General features: G+C 39.4%; 1 protein-coding gene across 1 annotated transcript in view; it reads left to right on the top strand.

Annotated features, from left to right (window-relative positions):
- The window catches only part of LOC150080426 (anoctamin-5-like), a 251,979-nt gene that overhangs the window by 78,160 nt on the left and 153,320 nt on the right, over nucleotides 1-20,499 (top strand). Inside the window, exon 10 of the mRNA XM_090381897.1 lies at nucleotides 3,450-3,553. Coding sequence (XP_090238023.1) covers nucleotides 3,450-3,553 — 104 coding nt within the window. The remainder of the gene's footprint in view (nucleotides 1-3,449; nucleotides 3,554-20,499) is intronic.

Below are 20,499 nucleotides of genomic sequence, written 5' to 3'. Positions count from 1 at the left end.
TACAGAGTTATATATCATTGGAGTACCATGGCAGGTTGCGCTACATTCAGGAGCTGCCCTACATTGTATACAATACAATACAATACAATACAATTACCTTGAGTATTGCATACAGGTCTGGAGGCCTCATTTTAGGAAGGATGTAGAGTTGCTAGAATGAGTACAGAGAACGGCAAAAGATTGGTGAGATGAATAAAGGGATTCTCTTATCAGGAGAGGCTTAAATTCTCTAAGTTGCAGCATCTGGAGACTAGGCACCTGCAAGGTGATCTGATTGAGGTGTACAAGGCCTTAATGGTTTGTGCAGGCTCAATGCCGCTGATGGGATATTTCCGCTTGCTCAGAATAATCACCTGAGGGGGCTTAGATTCAAATTGAGGAAAGACAGTTGTACAATAGATGTGCGGAAGTTTGCTTTTCGCCAGTGGGTAGTTGATTGCTGGAACAGACTTTCACCTGTTGTTGTGGAAGTTGATAGCTTAAATAAATTTAAGGCTGAACTAGACAAACATACATTTGGAGTGACATCTGGATGGGTAAAATGGGAAGGGTGTTTTTTTTTTTTTTTGACTGATGCTCTATAAGCTTGCTTTCTTGCATCATATGCCTCAACTAATGCTAATGCTAATTACATTGTTATTAGACAAACCTGATAATAAGATTATAAAATGACCTGATTCTCTTGACGAATCTGAAATTAAAAACTTATTGTGTGTATGTATGTGTGTGTATATATATATATATATCTGATAATTAAAATAGATATGATATTTAAAATAAAAACATCAGCCAGTAGTACAGCAATAATGCAGAGCGAAACGAAACGCAAAATAATATAAAATAAACAAACCGGGAAGGGAAAGTAGAAATAATAGGACAAAAAGGATTATTGCCGTACTACTGGCTGATGTTTTTATTTTAAATATCATATCTATTTTAATTATCAGATATAATTAGGCATCATGTGGAGGATGTGCATTTGCTGCCTCTAATGATAGCTACATAGCCATATTTATTTATTTTTATTACTTTTGCCTAATTTTTACCTCACATAATATATATATATATATATATATATATATATATATATATATGTGTGTGTGTGTGTGTGCATCCTCATAAAACTCGTATTAGATCACCTATGTCAAACCTTTGACCAGTCTATTCTGCTCTCTCTCTCTAATGTTGAAGTAGCAATGACAGCAAGTATATATTTTTCTGAAGTTCCTAAATTTAACTCAGATCTATCCATAAAATTTATTTAGTTAATTTCTAACCTAAAATGTATTTAGTTGAAATCTAACTCAATAAAACTTATGTAAACTCTAGAAGGAAGGGGATGAATCAGATTGGTCCACTTGATATCGATGGTTCAACTGTTGATGATCCTGCTCAGGTAGCTAACAAACTAAATGAATATTTTGCATCAACATTCACACAAGAGGAGTTATTCAGCGAGGGGAATGCCAGAGGTGTATTCAACTCTGGCAGTAAGCTAGATAATCTTGTAATAACTGAGAGTAAAGTGGAGAAGAAATTGTTTAAGATAAACACAAGAAAGGCACCTGGGGTTGATGGGATCTATCCAGTTATATTAAAGGAGGCAGCAAAGGAAGTAAGCAAACCCTTAGCCATAATTATGAGAGCTTCCTTGGACTCAGGGGAGGTACCCATAGACTGGAGATGTGCAAATGTGACCCCAATTCACAAAGGAGGATCAAAGGCTGACACAAGTAATTATAGACCTGTGAGTTTAACTTCTGTTCCAGGAAAATTAATGGAGGCACTAGTTAATGAAGCACTGCAGGATCATCTAGACAAGACTTCAGTTATAGCTCGGACACAGCATGGTTTTGTTAAGGGGGATGTCTTGCCTGACCAATTTGATTGGATACTATGATGCAGTCACAAAAGAACTGGATGCAGGGAATAACTTTGATATTATATACTTGGATCTTAGAAAGGCTTTTGATACTGTTGCACATGGAAGACTGCTGCACAAATTGGAGCAGTGTGGCACTGGAGGCAAATTGCTGCTATGGATAAAGGGGTGGTTGAGGGGGAGAAGACAGAGAGTGGTAAGCAGTGGACACTGCTCATTGTGGACTAATGTTATTAGTTGGAGTTCCTCAGGGTTCAGTGTTGGGTCCATTATTGTTTTCTGTATTTATAAATAATATTGATGATGGTATATCAAGCTTAATATCCAAGTTTGCAGACGATACAAAGGTTTGCAGGGTTGTTAAGGACACTACTGACGCTGTGCTGCTGCAACAGGATCTGGAAAGGTTGAGCAGATGGGCTGAGAGGTGACAAATGAAGTTTAACATTGACAAATGTAAAGTACTACATATGGGAAACAGCAACCCCAGAGCAACGTATCAACTCTGTGGTACTACACTGACAGTGGTAGAGAATGAAAGGGAATTTTTCTAGCAGGAATAAGGAAGTGATTATTCCCTGTATAAAGCAATGGTCAGGCCACACCTTGAGTACTATATACAGGTCTGGAGGCCTCATTTCAAGAAGAATGTAGAGCTGCTGGAACGAGTACAGAGAAGTGCAACAAGATTAGTGAATGGAACAAAGGGTTGCTCTTATGAAGGAAGGCTTAAGTTTTGCAAATTACAGTGTCTGGAGACTAGTCACCGGCGAGGTGATCTGATAGAGGTGTATAAAGCCTTGAATGGTTTGAGCAGGCTCAGTGCTGATGGGATTCTGCCTCTTGTTCAGAATAATCACCTGACAGGACATAAATTCAAATTGAGGAAAGACAGATGTAGGATAGATGTGTGGAAATTTGTCTTTAGCCAGCAGGTAGTTGGTTGGTGGAACAGACTTCCATCCCTTGTTGTGGAAGTTGATAGCCTAAATAAATTTAAGGCTCAGCTGGACAGGTATTTCGAACGAACAGAGGGGTGAAGTGGAAGTTTTTTGTTTTTTTTTTTGGCTGTTGCATAAGCTTGCTTTCTTGCATCATATGCCTCTACTAATGATAATGCTAAGTCTGATTTCCAACTGGAAATAATCAGATATTTAGATCTCATATAGGTTAAAATGCTTTATTCCTTCCGTTCTTAATGTATTTACATTACATATCACCATGCTGCTCAAGCAACATCTAATGCTTAGTTTGTTCATTGTGACAGTAGTTGACATGGATGTGGGTCTGTGAGTTATTGTTATTAAACAAAGAATAAAGACTGTATTAATTTTTTTTTATCTCTTTACAAGGAATTGTACATATGTTATACAACACATGGGATTTACACTGATAAAGATTATTTTGTATCCTCTTCCCCCAGTATACAGCCATATGCAAAAGTAGAATTGAATATAAGATAGTGAAAGTATTTTCTTTTCAAGATGTGGTGTTTTAATTTGGTTGATGAATTACTCATTTTGTACATGAATTTACATTTAATGCTGTTTTTGTATTTCTCACATAGGGAAGGTTAGAAGACAAAGGAGAAAATAATCCTAGATGGCTTTTACATGATCAGTGGGCTTCCTTTCGTTGTGTGTTAAAAACACAACCATTAGACCAAATTCGGTAATATCATTTTTTATTATTATTTATTCTGGTAATTAGTTATGATTTATGCTTTGTATGTGTTTGTACAAGGGTGGACCAATAGGTAATACACAATTACTCCCCCAAGTGTGTACATAAGGAAGAGGGTGGAATTTATGATGTACACTTGTGCACCGCGCATCTATCCATCAAAAACTTCTGGGGCACCAGACAGTTGATCAAAGTAATGTGCAGAGGTGGCTCCAATGGTTTCAGGAAGGTGATTTCGACATTAAGGATCAACCAAAAGACAGAAGACTAATGTCTGTCACAAACAGTGAAAGAGAAGAATTCATTGACTGACTCATTCATAATTACAGGTGCATGACCACTAGACAAGTGATGGATGCTGTGAGAGTGCAAAGGGATGTGATTTAACCATCATCCACAGACTGGTACAAAAATAAAGAAAAATCTGTTTTCAGTGGGTGCTTAAGCTGCTCACACAAGAGAATGGCAGCTGTGAGGAAAGAGATCTGTGAAGATTTTCTGGAGAGGTTTGATGCTGGTGGTATTGACTGCTTTAAAGAGGGCGGCACATGACAAAACATGATTCTTCCATTATAACTCACAAACCAAACAACGATCCATGAAATGGACATACTCTTCATCGCCTGTAAGGGTGATTAATGACAGCTTGCTACTGCAACAAGATCTAGAAAAATTAAGCAGATGGGCTGAGAAATGGCAATTTAAGTTTAACATTGACAAGTGCAACGTACTGCATATGGGTAACAGTAACCCCAGGTAACGTAACAACAGTGTGCTGCTACACTCTGGGATGAAAAAGACCCGAGAATAATTGTGCAGTCCGATATGAAGTTCTCTGAACAATACACATAGGCTGCCAGGACAGCTCATGTGGCTTTGTCAATGATATGTAGAAACTTTGCTTGCAGGGATAAAGTTCTGATTGTCCATTTGTATAAGGCAGTGAGCAGACTACATCTTGAATATTGCATACAGGTCTGGAGGCCTCATTTTAGGAAGGATGTAGAGCTGCTGGAACAAGTACAGAGAAGGGAAATGAGATTGATTAGGGGAACAAAGGGATGCTCTTATTACGAAAACATTAGCATTAGTAGAGCATATGATGCAAGAAAGCAAGCTTATATAGCATCAGCCAAAAAAAAAACCCTTCCCATTTTACTTATTCATTCGTTCCAAATGTTTGTCTAGTTCTGAGGTGTTTGAGATGTTCAAGGCTTTGAATGGTTTGAGCAAGCTCAATGTTGATGGGATTCTTTCTCTTGCTCAGGCTATTTACATAAAGGGGCATAAATTCAAATTGAGGAAGTACAGTTGCAGAATAGATGTGCAGGAGTTTGCCATTAGCCAACAGGTGGTTTACTGCTGGAACAAACTTCCATCTGTTGTCATGGAAATGGATAGCTTGAATAAATTCAAGGAAGAACTAGCATTAGTAGAGGCATATGATGCAAGAAAGCAAGCTTATGCAGCATCAGCCAAAAAAATAAAACTGCTCCTATTTCACCCCTCCATTCGTTCCAAGTACCTGTCCGGCTCAGCCTTGAATTTATTTAGGCTATCAACTTCCACAACAAGGGGATGGAAGTCTGTTCCACCAACCAACTACCCGCTGGCTAAAGGCAAACTTCTGCACATCTACCCTACATCTGTCTTTCCTCAATTTGAATTGACAAACTATTGTAGGGGATGGATAAGTGAAATGGGAAGGTTTTTTTTTTTTTTTTTCTGGTGCTGTATACGCTCTTTCTTGCATAATTTGTCACTACTGCAAAGGTAAAGCAAGGAACCTTACTGTACAAACTGGTTTGCCGCTACTGCATTTTCTCCTTGCTTTCTCATTAAACAGATGGTGCGTGTTATTGGTAGCAGCAGTAGAAGTTGTGAAGGATATATTGATTGACGCATAGGCACGGCAGACAATAAAATCATAGTGTAAAGTGATTTATTGATGTTATGATATGTGTATATATATAAAGAATCTTTCCTTCTTTTCCTATTATTTCCTAACATAACATTTAAGGTCAGGTTATGAAATATAACGAAAAATAAAGAAACCTTTTCCTTTTTTCCTAACCTATCCTTTAAGTTTTGGTTAGGAAACCTAACCTAAAAATGTACAAAGAAATCAGTAATATGGTTTTTTTAATAGCAAAAACACTCATGAACTCCAATAATCTGCTTTTAATAATGAGAAAAAACTATTCATTACATAGTCTGTCATGCCTACGTGTCAATAAATGCATCATTCTTGCCTTATACTACCACTGCAGACCGGGGTTCGAGCCCATGACCACCAAATATGGAGGATGCGGAAAGGTCAGGAAATGACCACCGCATATCTCTGGAGCAACATGGCCTTAGTTGCTAATGCTCTTAAAAACCAAATAACAACAACTACCACTGCCAATAACACGCACCATCTTTTTACCGATAATGCAGGGAGAAACTGCGGTAGCAGCAAACTAGTTTGTCCAGTAAGTTTCCCGAAGTGTGCTGTAGTTCTCATGTTGGCTTTCTTTACTTTAGCTGCCACTTGTAATAGTAAAATAACTTTCCAAATTATTGACAGACTTATGGCCATCTTCTTCTCGGATCAAAATGGCATTGTTTTTATGGATTTCTTGGAAAGTAGAACAATCCCAACAGAGAAAGATATTGCTTGTCCCTGGAAAAGCTTAATTGAGTTCTGAAAACCCACACACAGCAGATGACACAGTCAAATATTTCCCAGCTGGGGTGGAGCATAATGCTTCACCCACTCTATAGCTCTGACCTTGCCCCATCAGACTTTTTTTTTTTTTTTTTTGGTTGATAGGCTGAAGGCATACCTGTTATGGTAATATGTTTGAGAGTGATATGGAATTCATTTCTGACATTAAATGTTGGTGTAAACCTCAGCCTCTTGATTTTTACCACAGTGCAGTCACTACCTGGAAGGATTGCTGGAGAAAATGCAGTGAGTATGGTGGTTCTTACATTGAGTGATAGTTTCACAAAGTTGGAAGACTGTGTTTTATTTATGTGAAATTTGGTTACAATATCTCAGAAAATAAAGGTGTTACAGCTTATTAGCCTTAGTAGAGGCATATGATGCAAGAAAGCAAGTTTATATAGTATTAGCCAAAAAAACAAAAAACAAAAACAAACCTCATTTCACCCATTCATTCACTCCAAATGTTTGTCAAGTTCTGCCTTGAACTTATTTAAGTTGTTGACCTCCACTACAACAGACGGAAGTTTATTCCAACTATCAACCACCTGCTGGCTAAAGGCAAATTTCCACACATCTATTTTACAATTGTCTTTCCTCAGTTTGAATTTATGTCCCCCTCAGGTGAGTAATCTGAGCAAGAGGGAGAATCCCATCAGCATTGAGCTTGCTCAAACCATTCAACGCCCTGTACTCCTCAATTAGATCACCTCTCAGGTGCCTAGTCACCAGAAGCTTCAATTTGCAGGATTTAAGCCTTTCTTGGTAACCTTGGTAACAGCAACCCTTTGTTCCACTCACCAATCTCATTACCCTTCTCTGTACTCATTCCAGCAGCTCTACATCTTTCCTAAAATGAGGCCTCCAGACCTGTATATAGTACTCAAGGTGTGGCATGGCAGGGATAAGGAGGTCATGACAATCACCTCCTTATCCCTGCTAGCAAAATTCCTGTATATCATTAACAAGACACCATGAGCTACTCTTGCACCTTCCTGCCTTCACTGATCAGTAAACTTCATATCTGACTCTACAATTATCCCCAGGTCCTTTTCATTCTCCACTACCCTGAGTGTAATACCACCCAGTTGATATGTTACTCTGGGATTACTGCAACCCATATGCAGTACTTTGAGAAATGTAATGGTAAACTTCATTTGCCACCTCTCAGCCCATCTGCTCAACTTTTCCAGATCCTCTTTCAGTAGCATACTATCATTATTGTCATTATCAACCCTGCCAACCTTTGTATCATCTACAAACATAGACATTAACCCTGATATACCTTCATCAATATCATTAATAAATACAGAAAACAACGGTGGGCCCAAAACCAGACCCTGAGGGACTCCACTAATAACATTAGTCCACGAAGAGCAGTGTCCATTGATAACCACTCTCTGTCTTCTCCCACGCAACCAGCCTTTTATCCATTGTAGCAACTTGCCTTTAATGCCATACTGCTCCAATTTGTACAGTAGTCTTCCATGTGCCACAGTATCAAAAGCTTTCCTAAAATCCAAGTATATGATATGAAAATTATTTTTTGAATCCAGTTTCTTTGTGACCACGTCATAGTATCCAATCAAATTTGTCAGGCAATGCTTGCCTTTGACAAACCCATGCTGTGTCTGAACTATAACTGCAGTCTTGTCTAGGTGATCCTGCATTGCTTCCTTAACCAGTGACTTCATTATATTCTCTGTAGCAAACTATCATCATCATCATCATCATCACCATCACCCATTTTCAATCCACTGCAGGATGAAGGCCTCTCCAGCAACTTTCCAGTTTCTTATGTTTTGTGCAATGGCCATTCATTTACTACCCAGAAACACTTAAATTTCTTCTGTCCATCTCAATTGTTGTCTTCCAGGCTTTCTTTTAGGTTCTCTTGGGTACCATTCTGTTTTTTTCTTAGTCCATCTGTCATCATGACTTCGAGCTATGTGTCCTGCCCAAGTCCATTTCAGTTCTTTTGTTTTGATAAGAATGTCCTTTATTTGTGTTTCCTGCCTAATCCATGTGTTTCTCTTCTTATCTAACAGTTTGATTCCTAGTATAGTTCATTCCTTTCTTCGCTGTGTAGTTTTCAGTTTCTCTTCCATTCTTTTGGTAAGTGCCCAAGTTTCACTTCCAGAAGCTATGGTGGGACAATCACCTTCCATCCATCTGAAATTCATCCTTCTCTTGACTTCAGCCATTTATCGTTATTAGAGCTAATGACCCAGATAAGTAGATATGTATGGTATCTTGTCCCAGATAAGTATATGAATCCACCATTTCAATTATTGCTCCTTCAATGATTATATCCCTTTCTGTGGCATACTTGTTCATCATTACTTTTGTTTTAGCCATATTCATCTTTAGTCCGAAATCTTTACTAACTCTGCATAACTAATTAAGATTTTCCTCTAATTCTTTGGAATCGTGGCTTACGATCACAATGTCATCTGCAAATTGTAAATGGTTTAGATACTCTCCATTCACATTGATTCCTTTTTATTACCAGTCTAATCTTCTGAAAGCTTCCTCAAGGGCAGCAGTAAACAACTTCGGAGATATTGTGTCTCCTTGTCAAACACCTTTCTCGATTTTAAATTTGCAACTATCTGTGTCTAGTCTAATAAAGGAGGTAGCATTCTCATATATTTTCTTCAATATCATAATGTATGGGGTATCTATGCCTTGTCTTTCCAGTGCCCGAAACATTGCCTTATGCTGTATGGAGTCAAATGCCTTTCGTAATCCACAAATTTCAGGCATAATGGTGTTTTATATTCATTTGCTTTCTCCATTAGCTGCGATATTTGTGAAGGTGATCCATAGTTGAGAATCCTGTCCTAAAGTCAGCTTGCTCTTTTGGTTGATTCTCATCAAGTATTCTTTCTAATCTGTTAGTAATGAACCCTTGTGAAAAACTTGTAGATGTGGGATAACAAGCTAATTGGTCTATAATTTCCAATTTCTGATTTATCTCCTTTCTTGTGCAGCAAAATTATGATTGCATTATTCCACTCCTTAGGTGTCACTACATTCCTAATGTATTTTGTGAAGAGCCTTGCCAGTTTCTGTGTCATGTCTCTTCCTCCCAATTTTAACAACTCTACAGTAACTTCATCTTCACCTGGGGCTTTCTGATTCTTCATTTTCTTCAATGCATGTTCTATCTCATCAGGCAGGATATCGGGTACATTGTATGTGTTGCTAATTTGTGATCCATATTCCCCACTGCTGGCATTATTCCTTCACTCCTTATATAATTCTTTATAGAAGTCTTCTGCTATTTGAATTATGCCTTCTCTGCTATTTATAAGTTCACCATCGCTATTCTTCAGTTTAATTATCATTCGTCATTCTGTATTACTGCTCATGGCTGCTAATTTAAGTCCTTTGTTTTCCATTAATGCTTGTTTTATTTTTACTGTGTTAAATTTTCTTATGTCCTCTCTCAATCTTTCTAATGGCTTTGCATAACTCTGTATACTCAATTATGTGCTTGTCAGTGTTTATTTCATTTGTCATCTTCGATTCATCATGACAAGTGTTTCTAATTTTTTCTTCTTTGGATTTCTTTTTACCTATAGGTTTCTCGGGCTTTATCACTTTCAGAAAGGTGTTGTATTCCTCGTTGATATCTTGGTCCTGAAAGCTCTGCAGAAGTTCAAACTTGTTCTTAAGTTCCAGTACATATTGCTTTTTCTCCTCTTCTGTTATCTCAAAGATCTTCGTATTATTTACTCGAGTCAGTTTTTTCCTTTCTTTTCTTACATCTATATCAAGTGGGCATCTTACCATTCTGTGATCGCTTCCAACATTTACCTTGTTCAGGACGGTAACATCATTTTCAATATATCTTCTGTTAGTGAGGATGAAGTCTATTTCATTAGTTGTTAATCCATTTGGGCTCTTCCCTGTCCACTTTCTGTTCACCCTTTTCTTCAAAAAAGTGTTCATTATTGACATTCCTCGAGATTTTGCAAATTCCACAAGCCTTTCATTTCTTTCACCAATTCTAAATTTTTTCTATAGTTTCCCTTTCTGTGCTGTTTTTCTCTTTCCAACCTTAGCACTGAAGTCCCCCATAATAATGATGTAGTGAGTTTTCTGTTCATCTAGAAGTCTCAATTTCAGTGTACATTTGTTCAACCTCTTCATCATCATGGTTCGATGTTGGTGCATAAATCATTATAACCTATAGTTTGTACCTGTTAGAAATCCTGAGATAGTCTTGACACCCTTTGTGAGGTACTTTTGAATTCCAGCATGTTGGTTTTTATTTCTTTATGGACCAGAAAGCAACCTCCACCTTTGCTCTTTTCACTGTTTCCATTGGTGTACAGCAGATTTCCACTTGATAAACTTATAAGTGATTCATTTCTTCTTCTTGTTTCAACCCAAACCGATGATATTTCAATTCACATTTTCTGATTCTTTTTCCAGCTCTAATATTCTATTTTCACCAATAAACGATCATGCATTGTAACAGGCCAAGTTCAGTTTCCGTGCATGGTAGCCTGGTTGTTCCCAGAGATTCATAGCACCCTCTGCTTCCACTGTGATCCTCTTCTCTGCCATAAGAGGGAGGGAGTTAAAGCCGCTGAGTACTGAGGGCCATTTGTTTTGTCGTATTGTCATGTGCTGGAGGGTTTGATCTTTTCCTCTTCATGCTGACCAGGCGTCTTAAAGAGAACCACTCTACACCTTCATTGCCACCAAAGTGATGTAACAGGGCTTACCATCGAGAAGTGTGCATGGGTGGATTTTAGGAAGGCAGGGCAAACAGACCTCCTAAATCTTCTAAAATAGAACTCACAGAATGCCTGTTTCCCCCCCCCCCCCCAGCACCAAATTAAACTGACTGGTATGTAATTACTCTTGTCACCCTTTGATCCCCTTTATTGAATTGGGGACACATTTGCACATCTCTAGTCCATGGGTACTCTCCTGAGTCCAAGGAAGCTTTCATAATTATGGCTAAGGGTTTGGTTACTTCCTTTGCTGCTTCCTTTAATATAACTGGATAGAACCCAGGTGCCTTTCTTATGTTAGATTTCAACGATTTTTCCTCCACTTTGCTCTCAGTTATTACAAAATCATTTAGCTCCCTGCCATAGTTAGCATTAGCAGGGCACATTATGCAAGAAAGCAAGCTTATATAGCATCAGCCAAAAAACAAAAAAAAACACCCGTATTTTTATTTTTTTTGGCAGCATCAGCCAAAAAAAAAAAAAAAAAAAAAACCCACTTCCACTTCACCCCTCTGTTCGTTCAAAATACCTGTCCAGCTGAGCCTTAAACTTATTTAGGCTATCAACCTCCACGACAAGGGATGGAAGTCTGTTCCACCAACCAACCACCCGCTGGCTAAAGGCAAATTTCCGCACGTCTATCCTACATCTGTCTTTCCTCAATTTGAATTTATGCCCTCTCAGGTGATTTTTCTGAGCTAGAGGAAGAATCCCATCAGCATTGAGCATGCTTAAACCATTCAAGGCTTTATACACCTCTATCAGATCACCTCGCTGGTGCCTAGTCTCCAGACACTGTAATTTGCAAAACTTAAGCCTTTCTTCGTAAGAGCACCCCTTTGTTCCATTCACTAATCTTGTTGCCCTTCTCTGTACTCGTTCCAGCAGCTCTACATCCTTCTTGAAATGAGGCCTCCAGACCTGTATACAGTACTCTAGGTGTGGCTTGACCATCGCCTTATACAATGGAATAATCACCTCCTTATCCCTGCTGGAAAAATTCCTGTATATCATTGACAATACTCCATGAGCTACTCTTGCAGCCTGTCTGCACTGTCCTGAGAACTTCATATCTGCCTGCACAACCACCCCCAAGTCCCTTTCATTCTCTACCACTGTCAGTGTAGTACCACAGAGTTGATACGTTGCTCTGGGTTTGCTGTTTCCCATGTGTAGTACTTTGCATTTGTCAATGTTAAACTTCATTTGCCACCTCTCAGCCCATCTGCTCAACCTTTCCAGATCCTGTTGCAGCAGGATAGTGTCAGTAGTGTCCTTGACAACCCTGCCAACCTTTGTATCGTCTGCAAACTTGGACATTAAGCCCGATATACCATCATCAATATCATTTATAAATACAGAAAACAATAATGGACCCAACACTGAGCCCTGAGGGACTCCACTAATAACATCAGTCCACGATGAGCAGTGTCCATTGATTACCACTCTCTGTCTTCTCCCCCTCAACCACCCCTTTATCCATAGCAGCAATTTGCCTCCAATGTCACGCTGCTCCAATTTGTGTAGCAGTCTTCCATGTGCAACAGTATCAAAAGCCTTTCTAAGATCCAAGTATATAATATCAAAGTTATTCCCTGCATCCAGTTTTGTGACTGTATCATAGTATCCAATCAAGTTGGTCAGGCAAGACTTCCCCTTAACAAAACCATGCTGTGTCTGAGCTATAACTGAAGTCTTGTCTAAATGATCCTGCAGTGCTTCTTTAACCAGTGCCTCCATTAATTTTCCTGGAACAGAAGTTAAGCTCACAGGTCTATAATTACTTGTGTCAGCCTTTGATCCTCCTTTGTGAATTGGGGTCACATTTGCACATTTCCAGTCTATGGGTACCTCCCCTGAGTCCAAGGAAGCTCTCATAATTATGGCTAAGGGTTTGCTTACTTCCTTTGCTGCCTCCTTTAATATAACTGGATAGATCCCATCCACCCCGGGTGCCTTTCCTGTGTTTATCTTCAACAGTTTCTCCTCCACTTTACTGCCAGTTATTTCAAGATTCTGTAGCTTACTGCTAGAGTTGAATACACCTCTGGCATTCCCCTCGCTGAATAACTCCTCATGTGTGAATGTCGATGCAAAATATTCATTTAGTTTGTTAGCTACCTGAGCAGGATCATCAACACTTGACCCATCAATATCAAGTGGACCAATCTGATTCATTCCCTTCCTTCTAGAGTTTACATAAGTAAAGAACTCTTTGCTGTTTTTCTTTGCATCCCTTGCCAAGGATTTCTCGTAATCTGCCTTCGCCTGCCTAACCTCCTTTGTAACTTGGTTGCATATCAACTTGTATCTATCATAGGCTTCTGTGTCATGTGTTAATTTGTATGTATCCCATGCATTTTTCTTCTCTGCCATATGCCTCATTAGTTCATCTGATATCCATTTTGGCCTAAACCTTGAACAATATTTCTTAGTTGGTATGTAAAGCCTAGTAGCTTCCAGGATAAGTTCTTTGAATGCTTCCCATTTTGAATTTGCTGTTGGTAACATCATCAGTTGGTCCCACTGTATAGAATTTAAATACTGTCTCAGTCCATCGTAGTCGCCTTTACGGAAGCAATAACCCTTCCCTTTACCCCTAATGGTAGTTACCTCTTTGAGTAAATCCCACTTCAGCACACTGTGATCACTGCCACCTAGTGGTTCATTTATCTGCAGATTCTTAATGCATGAAGAATCACTGCTGATAATCAAATCAAGAGTATTACTCCCTCTAGTTGCCTCCCGACCATGCTGATGTAGAAAACAATCATCCAATAAATCCACAAAAGCCCTGCTAGTGTGTGAGTAACCAGCCCCCAAATTCCAGTCAATATCTGGGAAATTAAAATCTCCCATTACAGTAATACCCCGAAGTTACGCGATAGGTGGGTCCGACGAAAATCGCGTAAGTCGAATTCGCGTAAGTCGGGGTACAACTTTGCATATAAATACATATAAATTTTGCTTAATTGGGACCAAGGACTAACAAAAACACTAGTTTAGAAGAAAAATATTAATAAAATTGCAGTTCTTTATACATATTAATACAAAATATGTATTAAAAAACAAATGACTTACGTTAAAAAATTATTTCGATGTCGATGGCTTCATAAAATCTAACAAATTCGTCCGACGACACAGCACGTTCTTTTTTTTCACGCAGAATTTCTTCGTAGCAAGCTAATAATTTTTTTATTCCTTGCTTTGTAGCTATAACGCGTTCTTCGTTGGAGTCTATGTTTTCTAAAATTTTTAAGCCCTTTACAATTGAGCCCTTTTCAATTCTCAACCTGTCAAGTTTGCAATTGTCATGTGCTTTTTGCCGTTGCTTCATTTAGGCCTGTAGCACGTGCAATATCACATGGTCTTTCATTTCGCTCAAAGCGTTTCACAATTTTATATTTTTTCTCTATCGACAGAGGCGGACTGGCCATAAGCCTTACCGGGGAAACCCTGGTGGGCCGGTGTGATTTTGGCCATAAACCATAGTATGAGGTCACTATAAATTTTCCCGGGTAAGAATTTTTGATCCAGTCCGCCTCTGTTTATCGATAATTGCTTTTCTTTTTCTCTCCGAATCTGCAGTGTCTTCACCAGGACGCTTCCTTTTCACACCTTTTAATTAAGTATTTTACTCATTTTTAGGGAATAAAGCACAATTACAAAACGAGGAGGCACGCTTGATATGCATAAACAAAGCTGCGCGCATGTAACAACTGAATAAACAACACCATAAAGGCAGAGATACACTATTAACACCTCACATTTCTGGGGGTTACTACCATAAAACAATAAAAATCCAGTTGCGTTTCTGCTAGTGGAATCTGTTATAAACTGGTAGTAAACTCGATCTAATTGCATTTGCGATTATACCGATAGCTGGAATTGTGTTGGTTTTTACGTTATTATGGTGAAATGTGTTTCCCCTTCACTGATATAAAAAACATAAAAGCAGCAAAGTTGAATTTTGTTCATCTTTCGCTCTCATTCTCCGCCGTTGCACCGTATATCGATAGCATATGAAAAACGACCTTGAAGATGGTGGTAGCGTTGCCAAACGAAAAAATCAAGAACCGCGTAACTCCGAGTTCGCGTAAGTCGGGGTAGCGTAAGTCGGGGTATTACTGTATAAGACACTCTGATTTACTGGCCCACTCTATTTCCCTGTACAGTTCCTTATTATACTCATCAGAGTCATTAGGCCTATAGCACACTCCTACTCTCAATTTTGATCTCCCAATGTTTATGTCACACCAAACTGACTCCACACTGCACTGTCCAGCGATGTCGACTGGCTTCACTTCCTTGGTTTTTATGTGTTTCTTAACTAATAGCATAACCCCTCCCCCCTTCCTATCCTGTCTATCCTTTCTGTAGACGTTGTACTCCCCAAATTGCAGTTCTGCATCCCTTATATCTGTGTGACACCACGTCTCTGATATCCCAACAATATCTGCCTTCGATGTTTTGAGCAATACCTCAAATTCATCAAATTTATTTACTAAACTCCTAGCATTGGTGTACACGCAAGTATACCTGCACCTGTTTCTATTCTTAGCTACCCTAACACAACCCATGTGTTTACTTGTACCGCAGTGGCTCCCAGCAGTCTCTGAAATATCATGCATCTTGTTTTTCAGGCTTCTGCTCATTCTAATAGAAGCAGTGCAAGAATCTCTTTCACCTCTGCCAGTGGCTACTGTCAATCTATTGGTCTTTGTCTCCCCCCAAGCTAGCAGTTTTCCGACCCACCTAACACTGCCTCGATAGCATCAGCAAATATTCTTGCACCCTTTCTATTTAAGTGTATCCCATCCATGTAGAAGCAATCTCTCCTGTTAACAAGTACAGTCCAGGCTGAAAAAAATTCTACCCCTTGAGCCTTGCACAATCTTTCCAGGGCCGAATTGATCGACAAGGCTCTCATCATATACTCCCTCCTATCGTGTCTGGGCAGAATTGCAGACACTTTCAAATTCAACCTTAATTCTTGGCTTTTGTTCAACAGTGACCTGTACTTGTTATTTCCAAGCTTTGTAGCCTACACCATAGGTTGTCCACATATGAATGCTCCTTTTGCTGTTCTCACCAGATGAGTTGTTCATGTTTAGACTCTTATAAGAAGCCCATGTTTCTTGCTTAAATGTGGCCTTCAAACCTGAACACAACTTCCTAAATACCCTCTCACCATTGACTTTTATAAATGGAACTGTAATTTCCATTTTCCCTAGATGCAAAAGCACTGAAAATCATTGGTAAGACACTGCCTTCGTGGGCACCTTCTTACCTTCTGGGTACACTGTTTGTTTTTTTTTTTTTTTTTTTATGTAAACCCCAAACACGAGAGGTATTAGAATCTATAGTACTTAGTGCCATGCTCGGGTTGGAGTTTGAGAAGACGAAAGAAGATATTTGTTGACATTGGACTTGAACTTCTGTAGACTGTAATTTTCAGGAAATATGTATGAAGGAAGGTTGTTCCAGAAAACAGCAGTTGAATGAATAAACAAGGAATATGAAAAGTTGGTTCTGTGAGTTTGGAGTTGGACAGTAAATGGATGTTGGCTGGTGGCAGCCCGTGTTCGGACTATTTTGAAAGAGAGAGAGCTGGAATTATAGAAGCCAATTCAGAAGAACAGTGCCCATGGAAGTATCTGAAGAAGAGGCATGCAGCAGAAACAGTATGTCTATGAGACACGAGTGGAGAGATTTTGTTAAAGATGAATCATTAATTAACCTAACTACCCTCTTCTGAATGGAATCAAGAAGCCTGAGAGAGGTTTTGGGGGCACCCACCCAGATGTGGGAACAATATTCCATGGCAGGGTGGATTTGCGATTTATACAGAGTGAGCAGCTGTTTGAAAGAAAAGTAATGCCGAGAGCGAAAGAGAAAACCAAGTTTTTTAGATGCAGAGGAAGCAATATTTGTAATGTGCTTGTGCCAAGAGAGATTAGAAGTCAGGGTAATCCCCAAAAGAGATATATCATTTTGCCTAGAAATTGGAGTGTCACTAAAGATAAGCATAGGAGCAGAAGAATCCTTTTTGCGAGATATAAGACAAGACTGAGTTTTAGAAGGGTTGAAATCAACCAAGTGGTCTTTGCCCCACTGGAGAATTACCTGAAGATCGGCATTTAAGGAATTTGTAGCAGATTTTCGAGAAGTTGAAGCTGATTGAGCAGGACAAGGTTTCTCAAAATGGAAAGTGGAATGTGATGTGCTATCATCGGCAAAACTATGGATAGGATTTCCAGTCAATGGAAGAAGGTCATTAATATACAAGAGGAAAAGAGTGTGGGAAAGAACTGAACCTTGGGGGACACCAGCATTAGTGGAGAAGTTAGAAGACAGAGAGCCATCTACCATCACCCTCAGTGAGCGATCAGAGAGAAAACTGGATAACCAATTACTAAAAACAGTTGGCAAACCATAAGATGGAAGCTTGTTTAGAAGACCTTTATGCCAAACACGATCAAAAGGCTTTGAGATGTCAAGAGCAACTACTTGTGTTTCACCGAACCTTTCCATTGAATTAGTCCATAAATGGGTAACATAAGCCAGAATATCACCAGTGGATCGACACTGACAGAATCCATACTGGCGATCGTTGATCAGACAGAAGGTTTCTAGGTAGTTTAAGAGTTGGCGGTTAATTGATTTCTCCATTACTTTAGAAATTCTAGAGTAGAAGTAATTGTAATGGGAACTGGCTGGATATGAGCAAATTTCCAAGAAGGAAAAACACCTTTGGAATAAGAAAGTGAAAAAAGGCGGAAAAGAATAGGAGTAAGTTCAGGAGCACAGGTTTTGAGAACAAGTGGAGAAATACCATCGGGACCTGGAGCTTTTTTAGCATCAAGATTCGTCAAAATTCTTCTGACATCCTTTTGACGGAAGACCACAGGGGGCATTGAATGGAGCATGTTGGGAATGGTGTTTTACCAAGATCATTAATACATGAGTTGAAAGAAAAATGGGATGCTAGCAGGTCAGCTTTATCCTTGGCTGAAGTGACAACAGAACCATCTGGTTTGGACAGAGTTGGGAGCAGAGTTGGGCAAAAGTTGCAGCCAATAGCTTTGGCAAGAGACCAGAATGCTCGGCTACCATTAGGGCAAGAAGCAAGTTTTCTACTCTTAGCCTGTTCAAACTCTAGTTTGGATTGATTAATAACTGCTTTACAATTGTTGCGAGCTTTAGTGTACGCAGAAAATGAAACGGGAGAATTAGAAACAAGCCAATTAAGATATGCAACATTCTTCTCTTGAACAGCCTTAGCACATTTATTGGAAAACCAAGGTTTAGATAAAGGACGAGATTTTAAAGTGGTATGTTGGATAAAGGATTCCATTCCTGCAAGAATAATTTCACTGATATGATCTGAGCAAACTTTGACATCAGAAGTTTTGAAACAGTAATCTGACTAAGGAAAAGAAGGAAAAGAAGTCTCGCAGGTTATCTCATTTTGCATTCTTGTAATGCCAAACAACACGAGGTTCCGAATAGCTGTGAGATAAAGGTTTCATTGGAGAAGAGACAATCACCAAGTTGTGATCTGAAGTGCCTTAAGGACCTCTCACTTCAACCGTGTACTTAGAAGGATTGTTTGTGAGAAAAAGATCAAGCGTATTGGCTGTATGATTAGGATTGTCCGGTATTCTTGTAGGTAAATGAACAATCTGTGCAAGGTTATTAGTAATTGCAAAAGCCTCAGCATCTCGACCAGCTGGGTCGGTGCGACTAGAAAACGGAAGCCAGCTGGAGTTGTGAACATTAAAATCACCAATGAAAATTGCCTCACTGTTAGTAAAGTTGGACTGGAGAAAGTCAAGTTGCAAAGAGAGGAAGTCAAAGAGCTCCAAGTGATTACTGGAGTTGGGAGAATGGTAGAGACAACAGATGAATTTGACACAGTGAGGCAGAGAGATTTTAAGCCAGAGAAGATCAAAGAAAGGAGATTCCAAATTGCCAAGTCTCTGATAGAGAATATCAGAACAGACATATGCACAAGTACCACCTTTGAGGCGAAAGGAATCATACAGCGAATAATTTGGGCATCTGAGATGAACAGTAGTTGAATCAACTGATAACTGAGATTCTGTCAGAAAAAGTACATGGGGTTTGGCAGACTGCAAGTGAAAATGGACATCACTGAGATTAGAATTGAGACCACGTATATTTGTGAAATGAATTAGGAAATGCTTGGGAGGTTTAGATATTTTCGCACATAAGCTTGCTCTATTAGTTTGACAATTCATGGTGTATTCAATAGTAAGAAAAAGTGGGTGGGACATGCTATGAAGTAATGAAATTTTTGGATATGGTGTACACATGGTAAGAATATACCCAGATCCTTGACATAAGGTGGCCTCGACAATGCTCCCCGCACACTACTCGGACTCCCTCCAGTCACTATCTGGCAGAGTAGAGGTAGCAAGATTATACACTAGCTGATCCGGAAGCCTCCTAGAGAGTTACCAATAGGTTCGGTCCGGTGTACTAACTAGCGGCCGGCCTGCGAACACTGTTTTAGAGCTGTACCCTCGAAATGTAAGGAATATTGGATCTCGCCACGATGTTCATCGTAACCTCAAAAGGCATCAATCATACTGCATGATGGAAGAGATAGGGAAGGGTTGATCGGAACTTAGCTCTAGAGACTAAACATGGATTCCACCACTTCAAGCCTCCAATAAGCAAAGTAGTGGTATTGCACCGGTTGATGAGAGTCATCTACCACCTAGTACTGCCTGGTAACATAGAGGGGCAGCATTCCTCCATGTGGTGTGGGTGCCACACCTCGACCCCTGCTTACGTTGGTTCACACCTTTGTGATCACCCACCATGTACTTGTGCATTGAGGTTATACCCAGGATTACTAACAGTCCCACCATCGTGAAGGTGCAAGCAGGGCATTTGGCTGCCCCAGACCGTCCGGACTTCACCGAAATTGGATCCACTTGACATGAGTGTCACCCGAACATCAGTTTCATCAGCATTTTAGACTCCCAGGTAGCAAGTACAGCTTGTCTGGCATATCTGAGAGAATGTCTGTGACAACCTCAAGGACCATGTCTGACCTTCATGCCTGATATAACTTATCAGGCATGAAGTCTTTTTCTTCATTTATAGCTGTCATTTAGATCCTATCTGGTGTTTAAATTATTCTTGGGTTATTATTTCTTGATTGTAGAATCTTAGCCAACATCAAACGCTTCTTGATTAGACCGGGGTTCGGGCCTGTGCCCACCAAATACGGAGGATGCGGAAAGGTCAGGGAATGGCCACCGCATATCCCCGAAGCAATATGGCCTTAGTTGCTAATGCTCCTAAAAACCAAATAACAAACAAACAACTTTACAACTGTGAAGTATAGTCTCAGATTACCTATGTTAACTTAATTACCACCTTATAACAGTATTGCCTTTTGTGTAATTTTTTTTTTTTTTTTTTTTTTGTTAGTTGTT

Source organism: Mastigoproctus giganteus, chromosome 9 (assembly GCF_048544385.1).
Source record: "Mastigoproctus giganteus isolate SK-2022 chromosome 9, ASM4854438v1, whole genome shotgun sequence".
Lineage (NCBI taxonomy): Eukaryota > Metazoa > Arthropoda > Arachnida > Uropygi > Thelyphonidae > Mastigoproctus > Mastigoproctus giganteus.
The sequence above is the reverse complement of the archived record's forward strand: the minus strand, read 5'-3'. Positions and strand labels throughout refer to the sequence as shown.